Genomic DNA, 16,738 nt, shown 5'->3' on the forward strand with positions numbered 1-16,738 from the left:
GATAGCGCGCATATGGCCAGGCTTCTACGATGATGACCATATTATCAACTACTTGCCAAGTGTTCATGAAATGGAGCAATTGGACTCAACACCTGTCAGGGTCTATAAAAACGAGAGCTAAGACCGACTGCAGACCAAAGAGACTGGCTAGACACATAGGAGCCCTTGGCAAGAAGTGTGCTTGCAGTGACGGGGAGTACAAATCATGGATCTTGGCATCGGGTACAGTTGCTATAAAACACACACACACGGATACATTAGATTTTCTGGTGGTGTTAGATGAACAAGCCGGCCGGGGGTCTGGCTCCCCTCCACGTAACCCAACATTACCATACATCAGGAGGAGACCCGACATTAGCATACATCAGGAGGAGAGAAAAGGGGTTGTGGGGGGGGGGGGGGGGGTAGGAGCATTCCTATCACGGCGCCCGACAGCTGGACGATGTCGCGCGGCGTCCAACTGTAACATCCGTTCGAGAATAAACGTTGTCTTTTTCTGACCGAACGGCTCGCTCCCGATGATATATGTCGTCAGATCAGGAAAGATCATCATCTCTCTCTCTCTCTCTCTCTCTTTCTCTCTCTCCGTGGACGGTGGTCTGGCCCACTGTGGGAATGTTTCCTCCCTGTGGGCAGGCCGGCTGCAGTCTGACATCCAAAGACAACAGTTTTTAACACGATGGCTCGTGTTTCCTCTATGATGATTCGCGAACGCCGATCCAGTCGTTTTTCCATCCACTCTCTGACTGACCTCTCAGTCACCGGGCTCAAGACTATTATAAACAAGAAGGGATCTAATGGACTATTGTGTGTAATAGCCTGGCAACAAATGGACATCCTAGTGCTCGCAGAATACTGCAGGATCCACACTGTCGACCTCTCCACTAACTCATGGTTGTGAATGCAGGGAGCATGTATAACAGCTGTTAAGGGGCCTCTCTCTCATCTTTAAAGGAAACTGCTTTAGATTAATGACCGTGATTCATGTGTTGAGTAATAACCCTGAGCAAGCCCTTCCTCTGCACCTGAGCTCTTGGTGTCTGTCTGCCTGTCTGCCTGCCTGCCTGCCTTTCTGTCTGTCTGTCTGTCTGTCTGTCTGTGTCTGTCTGTCTGTCTGTCTGCCTGGCTGGATGTCTGTCTGTCTGTCTGCCTGCCTGTCTGTTCGTCTGTCTCTGTCTGCCTGTCTGTCTGCCTGTCTGTCTGCCTTTCTGTCCGTCTTTCTGACTGTCTGCCTCCCTGTCTGTCTCTCTGTCCGCCTGTCTGTGTGTCCGCCTGTCTGTCTGCCTGTCTGTGTCCACCTGTCTGTCTACCTTTCTGTCCGCCTGTCTGTCTGTCTGCCTGTCTACATGTCTGTCTGTCTGTCTGTCTCTCTGTCTGTCTGTGTGTCCGCCTGTCTGTCTGCCTGTCTGTGTGTCCACCTGTCTGTCTAACTTTCTGTCCACCTGTCTGTCTAACTTTCTGTCCACCTGTCTGTCTGTCCACCTGTCTGTCCGCCTGTATGTCTGTTTGTCTGTCTGTCTCTCTGTCTCTGGGGTAGTGTGGATGTTCCAGCATGACCTCCTCACCTCTCTGCTCCCTGGCTCCAGCTGCTCCCTATGGAGGAGGCTTTTTCAGGTAAACAACACATTCTTACTTTGTCCTTGGTCGGATAAACAGGGCTTCATATTCATTTATATCATGACAGAACTGTAAGATCTGTCAATATTCACTCTACAAAAGCAGCTTCTATCTTAATTTCAGATGGAATTGGGAAACTGGATACATAGGACAACTATAGCCCAGATAATACCACTTATCCGACTGTTCAGTGGCATGGTGATGAGATACAGAGGGCAAGGGGATATCTATTCTATTCCCATTGGACAAAACAGAGAACAGGAGAGGAATGAAAGAGCTGAATCAGGCTCAATGTCATTAAAATCAGACAGAAATACCTCCTGAAAACAGTGATCCGCTGTGTCCTTGACCCACTCTGCCACAAGCAGAAATTGAATTTTCGTTTCACTCATAAACCATGCTCTGGGGGTGTCCGACGTGGAAGAGCACATATTTCATTTTTTTCCCTCAACTTAATGTCCAGTGAGCCCTCAGGCTCCGGACTAAAGGCCTGGATTTGGAAAATATGGATTCGATCATCAGGATCAGGGGCAGAGCTGTCCCAAAGCAGAGAGCGCGGGTAGCCATCGGCCCGCTCTGGTTAACGCCCGAAGGTGGAGGAAAGACTCTCGACCAGACACTCTCGGGAGAGCAGCAGTCAGAATGGCGGCTGGTTGGAATTCAGAGCCACCTCTGTGTCTCCGCCTCCGTGTGTGTTACTAATGATTGTTTGGACACACATGGGCAAGCGTGAAGGGAGTCTTCATGGGGGTTTAGTCACACCGAATAGACGGCACCGACAAACAACACAACTTTAATTAGCTAATAGGAAGATAATGACGCAGATGTCGAGGCTGTAACACCTCAGTTAACAAACGAAATAACAAACACTGTAAATCTCTGTTGACAGTACCGTAGGCCCTATCACACATGTCTAATGCAGTTCCAATGTTCCATGTGAATTATTTTAATTATCTGCCTGTGATTGAATCATTTCTGTGATTCATCCCATTCCTCTTAATGATCTTTTGTCATTTAGGGGCTATGCTTGAATTGACACAGTATAATGTTGCAGCCTTCTTATCACTCAGAATACAGTTTTGAATTTTAAAAGGGAAAACCCAGTGAAAGGCAACTATATGCCATTTAGCAAATACAGACCGCTCACACAGAGAGCAGCCTCTGATGTAACACAGTATAGGCTATACTAATAGACAACAGGGCACAGGCTACCAAGCTCCATTTTCAAAAGATGTGTGAGTATAGTGGGGCCTGGGAGGTCACGTGCACTCATAACAGAGGAGAACAACAAATATAATCTGGTGGTGTGTGAGATGCGACGGAAGATTATTGCATGGAAAAAGACCAATCCGACATCCTTGCCTGCATCTCCATTTATGAGCAGCTTTCTCTGGCCAAAAATGGTTCTTTCTCTTTTTTATGCCATACAAACACCTTCACTCTTTTTAAATTGAAATCTGAATCTAATGGGAATGACACATAGGTTAATTTAACTGCGAGCATTATGAAGCTTCTTTGGCAAGTTGAGAGAGTGCTTATGAAATATGAAATATCTATTCATGTTTTATAGATCAATTTTATAGCAAACGTACATAATGCAGTAGAGGGATCCGCCTACACCTTGAGAGCTCTTCTATCTCATACACACACGGCCTACATACAGAGGCAACACAAACACACACACAAACACAAACAAACACACAAACACACACAAACACACACACACACAGACACACACACACCGAGTGTTTTATTGATCTGAGTTTGAACTTCGATTCAAACGGCAGTGTTTCAATTATAGTATTTTTCATCCGAACTGCCTCTTTCCATCTCACAGGAGGCTTTCGACCAGTTGTCCAATAGCCAAAGCGTATACACGCATTTACGCACCGGTGACTTGGAAACTGCTGAACTCGAAAAAACATTTTTACACAATCAAAATCTTAATATCAACAAATTATTTTGGATAATGAATGAGGCTGGATGATACAGCTAATGATAAGCACATTACACCCCCACCCCCATTACTTCCCAAATAGGAGTCTTTGTTTATTAAAATGTTCTGGATCATTCAGCAGTAAGATAACTATCTCTCTAAAAGTATTGTTGCTCTTTAAAAACAATAACAACACAATATCAAAGGGGAGTGATAAGCCACTCTATGGTGGATTCCGTAGCGTAGAAGCAAAGAGGCACCGCTTTCTTACTCCACGCACGATACATAAATCTGTCTAGCCTACTGGCACCCAGTTTAATCCAATACGTTCAGAAAACAGTTATACAGCGCAAAAAAAGTTAAGAGACCTTCTTGAAAGCAGCTGGTTCGTGCCACACGAGAAAGGGGACTTTATAGTGCCCCCAAAAAGTCATGAACATGAAATATTCGAGCGAAATAACTGCGTCAATGACAGTATTGCGACACCCAGAATGCAGCCAGGCGCAGAGCATCACAGAGCTATCCTCTGGGCACGTAACTTCCCAAGTGCTCAGCGATTTAAAAGAGAAAGAACATTATTTACCTGTTGGCCCCTCGATGCCGTCGGCGTAGATCTGAACGGCCAGGATCAGCAGGAAAGCGCAGGTGTTCATTGTTTCGTTAAAGTCCACTTTGGATCAGCCGCAGAAATCATTTCAGTGACTCCGCAAAGGACAGATTCGCAAGTTGTGGACTAGAGCCCATGGATTCGCGGTTCCTGGCTGAAACGTCGCCTAGTTGAGAGACTCCAGCGAGACCGGGGCAGCTAGTTGTGGTAACTGACGTCAGGACGAACAGTTCAGGAGGTAGACGAGACTTCTCTCCTAGTCACGGGCTACTTTCTCTCCTTACTGTGATGAGGGCTCAAAAATATGCGACGGACGCCTCCAAGTGGCACTGTCTGGCAACAGTTTTGCCCTAAAGGGGTTTAAACCCTTTCTACTGGCTGCTACTGGACGCGTTGGTTATATGTAGCCTACCGTATTTGTTAATTTCTCAATTTGTTCTGTCACTCAAAGAAAAACTGGTGAAGTCACTCATGCACGTGGTGGCTCTGTGTTCTCAGGTAGGCGCACTGTGATAATGCAGTTCGAGAACAATGGACCGAGTCTGGGAAAACAAGAGGTAGGCTACTATCTGGGCAGCCTCTCGGGTTTAATGGATGTAGGCTAATCTTTTTTAACACACAACAAAGGAGCAGACACCTATTGAGCCGTGAATAGAGCATCTCTGGGCACAGCTAACCACCGTGTGCCTGTGCCATCCCATCACAGAAACGGGGAGGACAGGGAAGGACATCCGCCCATTAATCCATCCACTCTAATAGAAATGTAATTTCGCTCTGTCTCTCTGAACAACATTGTATATTGATTCTCTGACTAAACCCTTTCATCAAAACCAGAATTGCTCGCCCTTGAAGGACAACTGCTGCACTCGTACAATTCTCCCACCAGCACCACATTCTTCAACTCTTCTCTGTAACTGAGCTCCGAGGCTGAACAGAGATCTACCCCGACTTATGTCCTAATTGCATGCACGTGTCTGAGCCACAACCACGGCATTCAGTTGCTGTTCTCCACTGCTCTGTGTTCTAACCTACTGGAGGTCCAATGGGGGGGGGTTAAGCACACTGGATTATTCACCAGGCGCTTTCACACAGTCTACATACAGCTATATTGTCATTGATAACCATGCCAAGCTGAACATAACACACCGAACTGAACATTACCTCTGGCATGGTGACAGCGATGGAGTAGCTCATCTGCCACTTAGCCTGCTCCCTGCCATGTGACTACACACAGCAATGTGCGTAAAGACATTGCAATGTGATTTATTCGACCATGAATTGCAGGACACTGTCACATCTGAAAGGTGTCCTCATATTTATGACGGCATTGCATAGAACAAGTGGACTCATAAGTCAAGTTGAGCATCTTGCGAAAGTGCTGACGATGCTGCAGCCCCCGCCGGTATGATCCAAGGTAGGGCTGCTTTGGAACTGAGTTCTGACGTTAACTACGGCCCACAAAGAGCCAAATAGGATCACACCACTATTTGCAGGCTGCTCGTCATTCATTTTGTTTTCCCGGGTGGACATTAGAGGACCCTGGATTGGATTAAGCAAGGGGAACAGACGCACATCCCCACAGCGACACGTCTCGGGCCTGCGAACGGAGCCCGCATCCCATGGCTTTAATGTAGTTAGCCAGGGGTAGCAGACGATCGAGGGATGAGGCTATGCAGCAAATTATTCAAGTTGACAAAAATGAACAACGCGTGTCACACTAGCACCTGTAATCACTCTTGTGTGATGCATGGCACACGTTGAATCTTTATAGTCAACAAAAATTGCCTTAGGCCTATAGCCACTTTAAGATGGAGGTTAATTTGCCAGACCTGATGGGTGGCAGGGGGCGTTGTTAGGCCCATGGTTAAGACCCAATAGATTTTGGATTAGCCCCAAATATTTCGACCAGTCCTTGCAAAGATTATATAAGAAAGAATTTGAGTGGTTGTGCATGTCCATCTAATGCCCCCAAAAATGCCCCAGAGATCATCACGGTCTGGCTCCCGTTCAGCGAGCCCGGGGAACAGGGCGGTGCTGAGGGCGCAGATCAAAGTCTCCAGTCTACCTCTCAAGAAACCCACAGAACCCGCGGCAAAGCCAAAACCTCATCTTGTGTTTGTATGACATTGAACGCCTGTTTCATGTGGTGCAGCCTCACACCTCAAAGGAAGTAAAACACTTGCTTGGCTCGTACACACGTAGGCCTACGCAACAACATCTGAGTATGATCGTCGTTACCTCCGCCGCAGCGGCAGCGGAGCAGATCCGAATCATGGGTCGGGTCCACAGGCTGCCCAAACAAGGCCGGACATTCACCTCCATTAATTTTTTAAAACCAGGATTAAGCAAACACTACCTGACAGATTTTCATGAAATTTGGTGGAGGGTTGTAGCATGGGCCAATTTACAACCTCTTAAATCCGAATCACAGGTCGGGTCCACGGGCCACCCAAAGACAGCTGGACTGACCTTTCACCTCCATTCATTTTTTGGACTATTATTACGCAAAAACTACCTAACCTATTTTTATGAAACTCGGTGGAGGGGTGTATCATGGGCCACCCATTACATTTTGGAGCAGATCTGTATCACGGGCCAGATCCACAAATTAAAACAAAACTTAGAACGAAGCCAGCTCCCTGTGTGGGGGTGCTAGAGACATGAGGTTTGGACTGGGGTGTGCAGGGGGAGAGCCCGGAGTGCACTGTACAGCCCCCCACCAGCTGTGACCCGAGGGGGGGGCGCCACAGAGCCGGCCAAATACAGCCACCCATTCACCTCCAGTCATTTTTACCTCCGCCCCAGCGAATCACAGGGCGGGTCCACGAGCCACCCAAACAGGGTGAATGGGTGGCTGTGGCAGCCACCCGGACGGCCATTCACCTCCTTTTTAGGACTAGGATTACGCAAAAACTACCACACTGCTTTTCATGAAACTCAGTGGAGGGGTGTAGCATGGGCCAAGTTAGAACCCATTCAATTTCCAGAGCCACAACATGCATTCAGGGGCAGAGGTCTGTGCTCTCTGAGTACCATTTCTAGTCTGTACATGTTGCTGGAGGACATTTTGAAACAATAGGCACACAGTGGGCAGACAGCTGATATCCACTAACACAATGTACCTTTCTCTTTTATAGTGGGGTTTTATTTAACTTTTTACAAAACAAGCTTGTACAATCTTGCTCATTCGGCAAGTATATGTGTATAATTACAGTTAAAGATGCTACAAAGTTCAAATACAAAACATTGTCTTTACATTGTTCCTTGGTTAAGGAAGAGGAAGTAATGTCAAAGATAAAGACATGCACCGCTTATTCAGAACTGCAGTACGTATATTTCCGTTTTAAATCAGATTGTCAAAACGTGGACAATATATATTTTTCTACATCTTGAAAGTTTGATGTGTTCGATACACCATTCATAATGTCCATATAATCACTAATATAAACAGGATGAGGGGAGTGCATAGGTGCATAGAAGTAGGTTCCGTATCCCGGGTATCTGTACAACAGGAACCTACATGCACACCAGGACAACGTTTCCCTTTATCAATGACTGTAAAACCAAACACACTGGATGTGTGCAATATAACACTATACGGTTATTTCAACTGTCTGCAAATAATAATTTGGATTGTAATTATTTAACAATGAGCAATAAAACAGGTGAACACTTTACAAATAGAAAAGGATGTACAAACTGAATACATAGAAAACTGCCTATAACCACATGCACTGTCACAACAACAGAAGATTTTATAATCAAACACTCAAGTTATAACTCAAATGGACCTTGGAATAGCTTCGGGACATCAGACTACCTAAAAAAAGGGGAGGTGGGTAGATACTCTTAACGCTAAAATAGACTACCAATACAGGGAAAATAGTACTATACAAAACAATGATATACAGTATAATGTATGAATCAAAATCATCTAGTATTTGGAAGCAACAGTCTTCTGTTCAGATCAATTAGCAGTTGATTAGAACAAAACTGCCATTCGATTTTCGGGGGAAGTGGATCTGTGGAAATAAACATCTTGGGATGCTTTACTCTGAGTAGGTCAGGGTCCTCTTAAGCACATTGATTGATTGATTGCTCTACATGCTGTGTGTCTAATCACAGCCAAATGGCTTCTTATAACGGAACCCGGAGAAAAAAAAATCTGCCACATGAAAATAGTCCAGTAGAACTCCTTTGAGCTCTTATATTGAGCGGATCAGTAATTTCTGGTGCAAAGTTACGGAGACACAACCATTGTGCGTTTACAATAGGTCTAAATGGCTTTGATCTTCAAGGTCATAACAGTCTCAGAAATATTCAGTTAACGCAATTACACAGAGCTGTTATTTCTCACACACGCACACACACACACACACACACACACACTCTCTCTCTCTCTCTCTCTCTCTCTCTCTCTCTCTCTCTGTCTTTCCCTCTCTATTCTGTGTGATACATCCTTCTGAGGTTCTTTCCTCTCACTTGGCTTTTCGTTTTTTCGATGTTTCCTCCCCAACAACAATCTGTACATCATCACATGACCTGGTTCTCAGCACCTCTCCCTCCACGGCCCTGTCCTCCCCCTCCCGCTCCTCCTCCTCCTCTCTCCTGAAGTGGGAGAGCTCTGTCCTCCGTCCCATCTGTAGACTGTCCTCCATCGCCGGCTCCTGCTGCTCCTTCTCCCGGGTCGGGAACCCGACGGGGACCTCCAGCCCCGGCTCCGTGGCCGTGCCGAGCAGGGCGCCGCCGCCGGCCGCGTGCAGGGACCCCGCCCTGCCTGCAGAGGCGCCGGCGAGCCGGGTAAACAGCTGGGAGCCGGTCGGGAGCTGGGCCAGCGTGGCCACCGGCAGGCCGGCCACGGAGAGAGGCTGGCCTGCCGGGGAGGTGCTAACAGGGGATAGAACGGTCTGGTTTTGGGTGGTGGAGGTGGCGGAGACGGTAGTGGTTCGATACAGGCGCGGACGCTTGGAGGACGCAGCCCTGAAGGAGCTGCCCTCGTGGGCCAGGCCGGGGCCTCGCTCCAGCCGGTCTTCCAGGTCTGAGGAGAGGGAAGAGGACGCAGAATGCTCATGAATATTGCCACCGTCATACACAGTACTGGTCTGTAACCGAGCGAAATGTGGAGTAGCTGGTGAACCTCACTCCTCAAAGGAGCGCTGACAGTCCCTCCAAGAGGGACGTCCCTATTGGCGCAACTGTCAGCGCGTCCACCTCCCAAGCGCTCTGTGCTCTTACCATAGGGTGCGTTGTGGACCTGCTGCTGGTTCTCTTCGGTCCTACCGAGCCTCAGGTCCAGAGCCCGTCTCACCGAGTGCAGCAGGCCGAACATCTCACACAGCGAGTTCAGCATCTGGCCATCTGAAAACCATCATGATACTCAGATCAACAGCAACACTATAGCTTATAGGCCAGCTGTTAGGTCAGTCAGTCCAAGCCCAGAATGTGCCTACATTCCCATTTAGTACACCCTATAAGACCTTATAGTACTGTGTGCAGTTCAACATTCAGGGGCAGTGTTTCGGGAAGAGACTGTGTCTCTTCTAGATCTAGTCTAGTGCTGGACAATTCAATTGCCGACATTCAGTCAAAGATTAACTCAATATACAAGTAGCTCTGAGTAGTTCTCATAATTTTTTTTTTCCCTCAGAGATGTTTCCAGTCTCCACATTGGGCAGCTGGTTCCTAGTGTGAGAGCTCACCGGCCTCCAGCAGACTGGCCTCGTCACTGCGGACCTCCACTTCCTGGAGGGTGGTGAGCAGCTCAGTGCGAATGCTGGACAACACCGCCCCCATCAGGCCGAGGTCTGCCACTCCCTTCCAGAAGCTCAGGACCCCGTCTGGAGAGAAGGTCAAAGGTGATGATAGAGGTAAAAAAATATATATATATATAGAAGAAGAAGTGAGTTGGGGAGAGTGTGGCTACTTTCCGAATCGCATACTTCTACTTTTTACCAGTACGTACTACAGCTGCCCCTAGAAAGTAAGCACGCAGTACGCATACAATTGGGGCATACCACTTTGTCATAACATTGCGCCTTGAAATTTGACCACATCCGTCGCAGCCCATAAAGAGACATTCGTCCACAGCTGTCGCGACTTGCACATGTGACGTGATTTCCGCTGTGCAATGGATTGTGGGTCAGAATAGCCAGAAAAGGTTGCTGGCTTGCATACTGCAAAATACGACCGGATGTAGTAGGACATCCTGGTATTTTTGCCATACTGCATGTGGCATACTATGTATTGGGACATACTACATCCTTTTTAAGGCATACTACATAGTATGGAAGTATGCAATTCCGAACGCAGCCTGTGTGTCTCCAAATAGGGAGGTTCTAGATCTCATCTCATCGCTCTCAGATCTCAGGATCTCACAAGTCAGTCTTTAAACAATGCAACTAGAGACTGAAGACATTCGTATTATTGCTTAACGTGGGTGGAAACAATCTGAGAGATTGAGAACATTTTTGTTTTGATTCTCCACTCCAGGAGAATCAAATGTCAGGACATAATTTCCAGTAAGGTGGGTCCTTCACCCTATTGGAGATGTAGGTAGTGGTTCTGATTGGCACCCTGATTGGTAAATCCGGTTTTCACCACTGTTCTAGCAAATCTTTTCAGTGGAGATATCTCCAGACTTTCGGAGGTAGAGATCTCCTAAGTCTGGCATCTCGAGACTAGGGATATTCCAAGGAGGATCTAATAGGCCGCCTACCTGGGATGTTGGCCCTCTTCCTCTTGACGTATCCATTGGCTGTTGTGTAGTTGTTGGGCGGGGCTGGCCCAGGGCTCCACTCTGCGATGCTATTGGCTCTCTCCTCTGGCCCCTCGTCTGTCTCTCCAGTCAGTCCTCCGTCACCTGGGTGGACTGGAGTAGTAACCAAACACACCCCACATACAAAACACTCCAGTCACTTTTATGCTGAGTCACAGAATAGAGTTAAACGAGCATGAATCCTCAATAGCTGTGACCACGTATGCACATGTGCAGCCAGACCCAATTTTAGTGTTTTTTTTGTGGACCGACCAATCGACCAACAGAGTGAGTTATAACGTTGCGGGCCGAAGCTAATAAAATTATTGTGACCTGAATTGAACCTTGAAATGAATGATCGTATGAAATATATTTACCCAAAGCATTGACTTCAAAAAGCACACAAAATCGTTTCATTATGATGGCACACTCATTTCACTGGTTTAATTCAGATCAATAATACTTACTAATATTTTATATGATTTAGTGGGCCTTCAAGCCATGGTTTCTGATGTCATTGTTCTACAAGCAGACCAGAGACCACCAAGACCTCCTTCATACATTTTCTTATCTGAGCGGTGATGAAATAGCCGTGTCAGAATGAGCTCTCGGCTCGGACAATGACAATGACTTTTATTCTGGGTCATTTCAAATTAGACTTACTTCACATTCTACACCATGGATAGATTACTATGAATATGTAAGTAAGTAAGTACATATTATATATATATAGCACCTTTCATAGACAGGGGTCACAAAGTGCTTCCCAAATCATCAATAAATAAAAACAATGGCAAAAAACACAAAAACACAAAAAACAACAAGGACAAAGAAACTTAAAAAAACACAGGAGGCTAGACAAAGGCTAGTCTGAACAGATGAGTCTAGCTGATTTTTAAAGTCAAAGTCAACAGAGCCCACAGAACGTAGCACCAATGGAAGGATGTTCCACAGCCTAGGAGCCACGACTTCGAAGGCTTGGTCACCTTTAGTCTTTAGCCTTGAGCCGGGGACAACCAACAGGCCCTGGTCAGACGACCTGAGACCTGCTAGTGATGTAGCATGGAGCAGGTCACAGATGTACACAGGTGCCAGACCATGCAGAGCTCTAAAAGTGATGACAGGTACCTTAAACTGGATCCTGAAACTGACGGGGACTGGGGACTGGAGCCAGTGTAAGGAGGCTAGGATGGGAATAATGTGAGAATCCAGCTGCACAGCTGTTTCTGTGAGAATCATCACATTTATTTGATATGAGCAATTGCGCTAGCACTTCATTTGAAGGTGTGTGCATAAGACTGACATGACACTTTTTTCGCGAGTGTGTGTGAGGCAAGGTGAGGCGTCGTGACAGTCTTATGCACACCCCTTCAAATAACTCAAAACTTACCTTTTTAATCTAGTATTCTCTTAATCCTTTCTACCTTGTTTTAATCTACCCCCTTTTCTGTGCCTACCTGGTCACTGTTTTACCATGTTTCCTATCTCATATTTTTCACTGTATTGGTTGTTTTCTTTCATTGGATTGTTGTATTTTCATTATATTGTTGTATTTTATTATATTTTGACTTGACGTTTTTATTGCCCTGTGAAGCATCTTGTATTGGAACTTTGCACGAAAGGCGCAATATAAATAAAAATGGATTTGATTTGATTTGATGAAGTGTTACCACAGCTGCCCTAGCATGTGTAGGCTAACACCCCATGTGGTGTGCTGTAGTCAGCCACATCCTGGGTGTTGGGCTGGGTGTTGGGCTGGGGGGCTCACCGGCCAGAGGGGAGGGGGCGGGCTGTAGGAGGGTTCCTGGGGGCAGGCGCGTGCTGTTGATCAGCAGGTCAAACTTGGTGCTGCGGCAGGTGTTGGTGCACACGGTGTCGTGCTGGTAGAAGTCTATCTGGCCAGAGTCCATCATTTTCCTGTAGGCAAAGGGAGCGACAGATTGATTGGAGGGTATTGTCTGTCAATCACAGCGCGCTGCAGCGTCATTCTGTTAAAGCAATGTGCTCAGCTTAGAGCAGCTGGACAGAGCCTGTTGAATAATCTCAGCGACGCCTTTCCAAACTATTGCTTTTAACAAAAGCCACTGACTGATATTGCACGTAGGGGAACAGGCAGCAGACGAACTCACAGTAAGACTGGAAACAAGTGCAAACATGTAGATGGGTTGAGAGACAGCTCACTCAGCATGTTGACAGCGTGTTATGTGATCCCACCACCACAAGCACCGAGATTACTCACAACTCCTGGAATGCGCTGGCAAACCACACCACAGGTGCTAAGAGCAAGCAAAACATGAAGGTCCTAGTGACATCCTTGATGATTTTTATCTCAGCAGTTTTTAAAACTTGGTAACATTTCCCCTGTAATGTTCATTCAAATTCATCATTAACGTTTTCTACTACAACAGACGGTAGTTACAACATAGGACCTGGTAGGGAACAGCAGGGTTCCACCACGGTGCCCGAGGTGGGCCTACCTGAGCATGACTCCTCCCAGGCGGATGGCCCTACCTGAGCATGACTCCTCCCAGGCGGATGGCCCTACCTGAGCATGACTCCTCCCAGGCGGATGGCCCTACCTGAGCATGACTCCTCCCAGGCGGATGGCCCTACCTGAGCATGACTCCTCCCAGGCGGATGGCCCTACCTGAGCATGACTCCTCCCAGGCGGATGGCCCTACCTGAGCATGACTCCTCCCAGGCGGATGGCCCTACCTGAGCATGACTCCTCCCAGGCGGATGGCCCTACCTGAGCATGACTCCTCCCAGGCGGATGGCCCTACCTGAGCATGACTCCTCCCAGGCGGATGGCCCGTTTCCAGTCCTTCAGCGTGGCTTTCCCTGCCAAGTGAACAAACTGCTTGGGGCTGATCAGCTGGTCGTTGAACTGCACGGAGAAGGAGAAGAAAGAGTCTCAGTTTCAGATCACCTGGTCTCTCCTCATGCGTCTCTCATGACTGACGACGACAGACAATAGTGGGCGTGAACACACACCGGTTTGTTTGGTGACGTCACTGAAGCGTGAACGCGGTCACGCGTGTTAGTTGTGTAGCCTATTAGGATGTAGGCTTTTAGACGGCCGCACGAGCAAAGTGACCAACCTTCACACATCGTACGTTGATCCCCGGGCAAACAAACTTCTTAAACAGAAGGACGGCTCTGCTGTCTCCGCAGGTGATGGGGTATCCGTACTCCACCTCATCCCCCTCCACGCTGTTGTCCTCTGATGGGAAATCACCACAGTGTTACATGATATGACATGTAATATATTACAATACAATAAACACAATAGGTCAAACATTTTGGTCCATCAGAAAGTTTAGTTAGGATTGCAACCCGACCAGAGCCACAGAGCTCATCTGCTCCTCTATTTCAGAAACTCGGAAGGGAAGATTGCTGAACAGTTCAAGACTTCCTTTAAAGTCAATTCAAAGGTCCATTCTTACTCAACTCGACAATCATTAGGTCTTCATCCTCCTAAATTTCTCACTTGCAGAGGTCAATTTTAGATCAGATTTAGGGGCACCAAGTTATGGAATGTTTTTTCCCACCTGGAAAAAAACTGTTCCTCTATAAAATGTTTTAATGGATACTTAAGAGATAATTTAACTGCTGCTTTGTATCTGCCTTTCAATATGGTACTATTATTAAATGAATCCATGTTTCTCTGATGCGTGTCATATTGTCATATTGCTCAAATCAGGAAATCAATATCCCTCTTACAAACACTCATTCACACTTAAATACATGCACACACATGCACCATAGGTAGACCATCAACATATCTTACATTTAGAATACAAATCACTTGTTTTCTGTTTTAATTGTTGATTATTATTATAGTTGTTATATTTTGTCATCATTAATCTTCCATCACTTTTGTGTAGCTATATTATTTTATGCATGTTATTTTTGTGTTCTTTATAATACTGTATTATTTTAGGGTGGAGGCTTCAAATAAGCCCATTGGGTTTTCTGCCTCTCCCTGCACTGTTTATTATTTGTTCTTTGTCATTATTGTGTATTTTAAATTGATTAAACAAAACCAGTGACCAGTGAAGTCTTACCATGGTGCGTCTCTATGGCCAAGACAGTGGTGCCTGTTTCAGCAGTGTCTTCATTTACCCTGTAGGGGGCGACAGAGTCCACTATTTCACATACTGCTATCAGCTCCTGCTGGAGAGGGTGCAGTCAGTGCCTGCATCTGACTGAAATCAACACTTTAGTCAGTGGAAATTTTTAATTGAATATCAATCTCTCGACCTCTTTAAAAAGTCATGTCAGAACATGTAGGCTATCTACAATTTGTGAAACAGGGCTGGTTTCAATACATCTTCTTGTTACCATTAATGTCATACACAACACAAGACAGCCTAGTATTCTATAGGTAGCCTATTGCTCATCATGTAGTTAATAAACAGAGCAGTCCTCTCACCCCTGTAGGATGGGCTGCAGGTGAAGGATGACCTGGGTCTTGTGGCCGTCACTCGGCTCCTCCTCCTTCACCATCAGCAGGCCGGCCGGGGCGTGACTGACCTCCGCACCCGACATCGCTGCTCCCTGGAGGCCTGCTGGGAGGGAAGGCACAAACATGCACGCTAACAGCAGCGGTCAGTCCTCACATGCGAGCTCTCACAGCACACACAGGTCAGTGACCGCTAGCCCTGATACGTAGTAGGTCCTAACAAGAGAGTGTGATGGAAACTAATACATATTCCGTATAGCACATAGCTTTGGACATGTACATTGTGTTCTTACAAACGTACTGAATACCTGGTTGAAAGGACATAATTCATACACATAAGCAGAAGTAACAAGTAATCGATTAGTAATAGTCACACCAGTAATTCTATGTTTAACAGGTGATCAATTTTCAATCAATCAATCAATCAAAGCTTTATTTGTATAGCGCATTTCATACCCAGAGGCAACACAATGCACTTTACAGAGAATTTTGTCTCGGGTTTTGAAGGTTTGCTCACAGACATGGAAGAACAGTGCTGTGTTATGCACACTGTTGCTTAGTAGCACACTGTGATGCAAATGAAAGATGCTGCTTGTAGAGTTATAGGCACTGGAATGGCTCTGTACATAAAATTGTGCTTACTGACCTTCCCTCTCTAAAAATACAATCTATAGTCTAATATCCATTCTTTATGGTTGGGCCCAAGGGTGGCAGTGCAGAGTAATAATTTAGGGTTAAGGTTAGGGTTGTTGTTGTTAGGGTAAGGGTTAGGGTACATTAGGGTAGTATGTACTTATAATGCAGGCACTGTATTGTATAGCCTCGTATATTGGCAGAAATTAACAAAAAGAAACAATAAGACAGCTACAGCCGCATTGCTCAATCACACAGTGCCGGCTGTAGGGTGTTTTATAATATAACCAAAACATGGTCCCCTAGCCTGACGGAGGAAGGTTAAACTGGACAGTTAATTAATTAATATTACCAAAACATGTTAATCTCGACTATCTGACTCCAATTTACATTACTTAACAATATGTACGCTGCCAATTCCATTAGGCCTATTGGTAGTATATTATACCATTATTGAAGAGTAGCGCAGAAAAGGACCAAACGTTGGCCTTCTAGGAGTCATTTTCATAGGAGGTGTCAAAAATGATTTGTATCCAGTGTAACAGGGGAAAGGTGGCTGATAGGAAGCAGAAAGATGGCTTAACCGATGGAGTTAGCATGACAGTAGCACAATCCATCTATTCAACCCGTTAGATTAAAGATTCAGTATAACTACAATAGCCTTCATTTCAATTATCCTGTAGCCTACAAACAGAATAAAATAAAAAATAGTATAGAACCGAATGC

At 46.1% G+C, this 16,738-nt stretch overlaps 2 protein-coding genes across 3 annotated transcripts in view; both read right to left on the bottom strand.

Annotated features, from left to right (window-relative positions):
- Positions 1-4,206, bottom strand: part of ptprub (protein tyrosine phosphatase receptor type Ub) — a gene marked incomplete at both ends in the record, with an annotated part of 192,271 nt that extends 188,065 nt beyond the window's left edge. For both annotated transcript variants that reach the window (XM_084441699.1, XM_084441698.1), the window contains one exon: positions 4,137-4,206. In XM_084441699.1, the coding sequence (XP_084297825.1) occupies positions 4,137-4,206 (70 nt within the window). The remainder of the gene's footprint in view (positions 1-4,136) is intronic.
- A 4,432-nt stretch (positions 4,207-8,638) lies between these two features.
- On the bottom strand, positions 8,639-15,465 carry LOC311312481 (glucocorticoid modulatory element-binding protein 1-like; the record flags this gene model as incomplete). Its single annotated transcript, XM_084442443.1, has 9 exons — positions 8,639-9,198; positions 9,396-9,518; positions 9,860-9,997; positions 10,876-11,028; positions 12,683-12,831; positions 13,698-13,801; positions 14,016-14,137; positions 14,982-15,040; positions 15,350-15,465. 9 exons carry the CDS (start codon positions 15,463-15,465, stop codon positions 8,639-8,641), a joined length of 1,524 nt encoding a protein of 507 aa, XP_084298569.1.
- Positions 15,466-16,738: the final 1,273 nt, after the last annotated feature.

The sequence above is a fragment of the Borostomias antarcticus genome (genome assembly GCF_949987555.1).
Source record: "Borostomias antarcticus genome assembly, chromosome: 8".
Lineage (NCBI taxonomy): Eukaryota > Metazoa > Chordata > Actinopteri > Stomiiformes > Stomiidae > Borostomias > Borostomias antarcticus.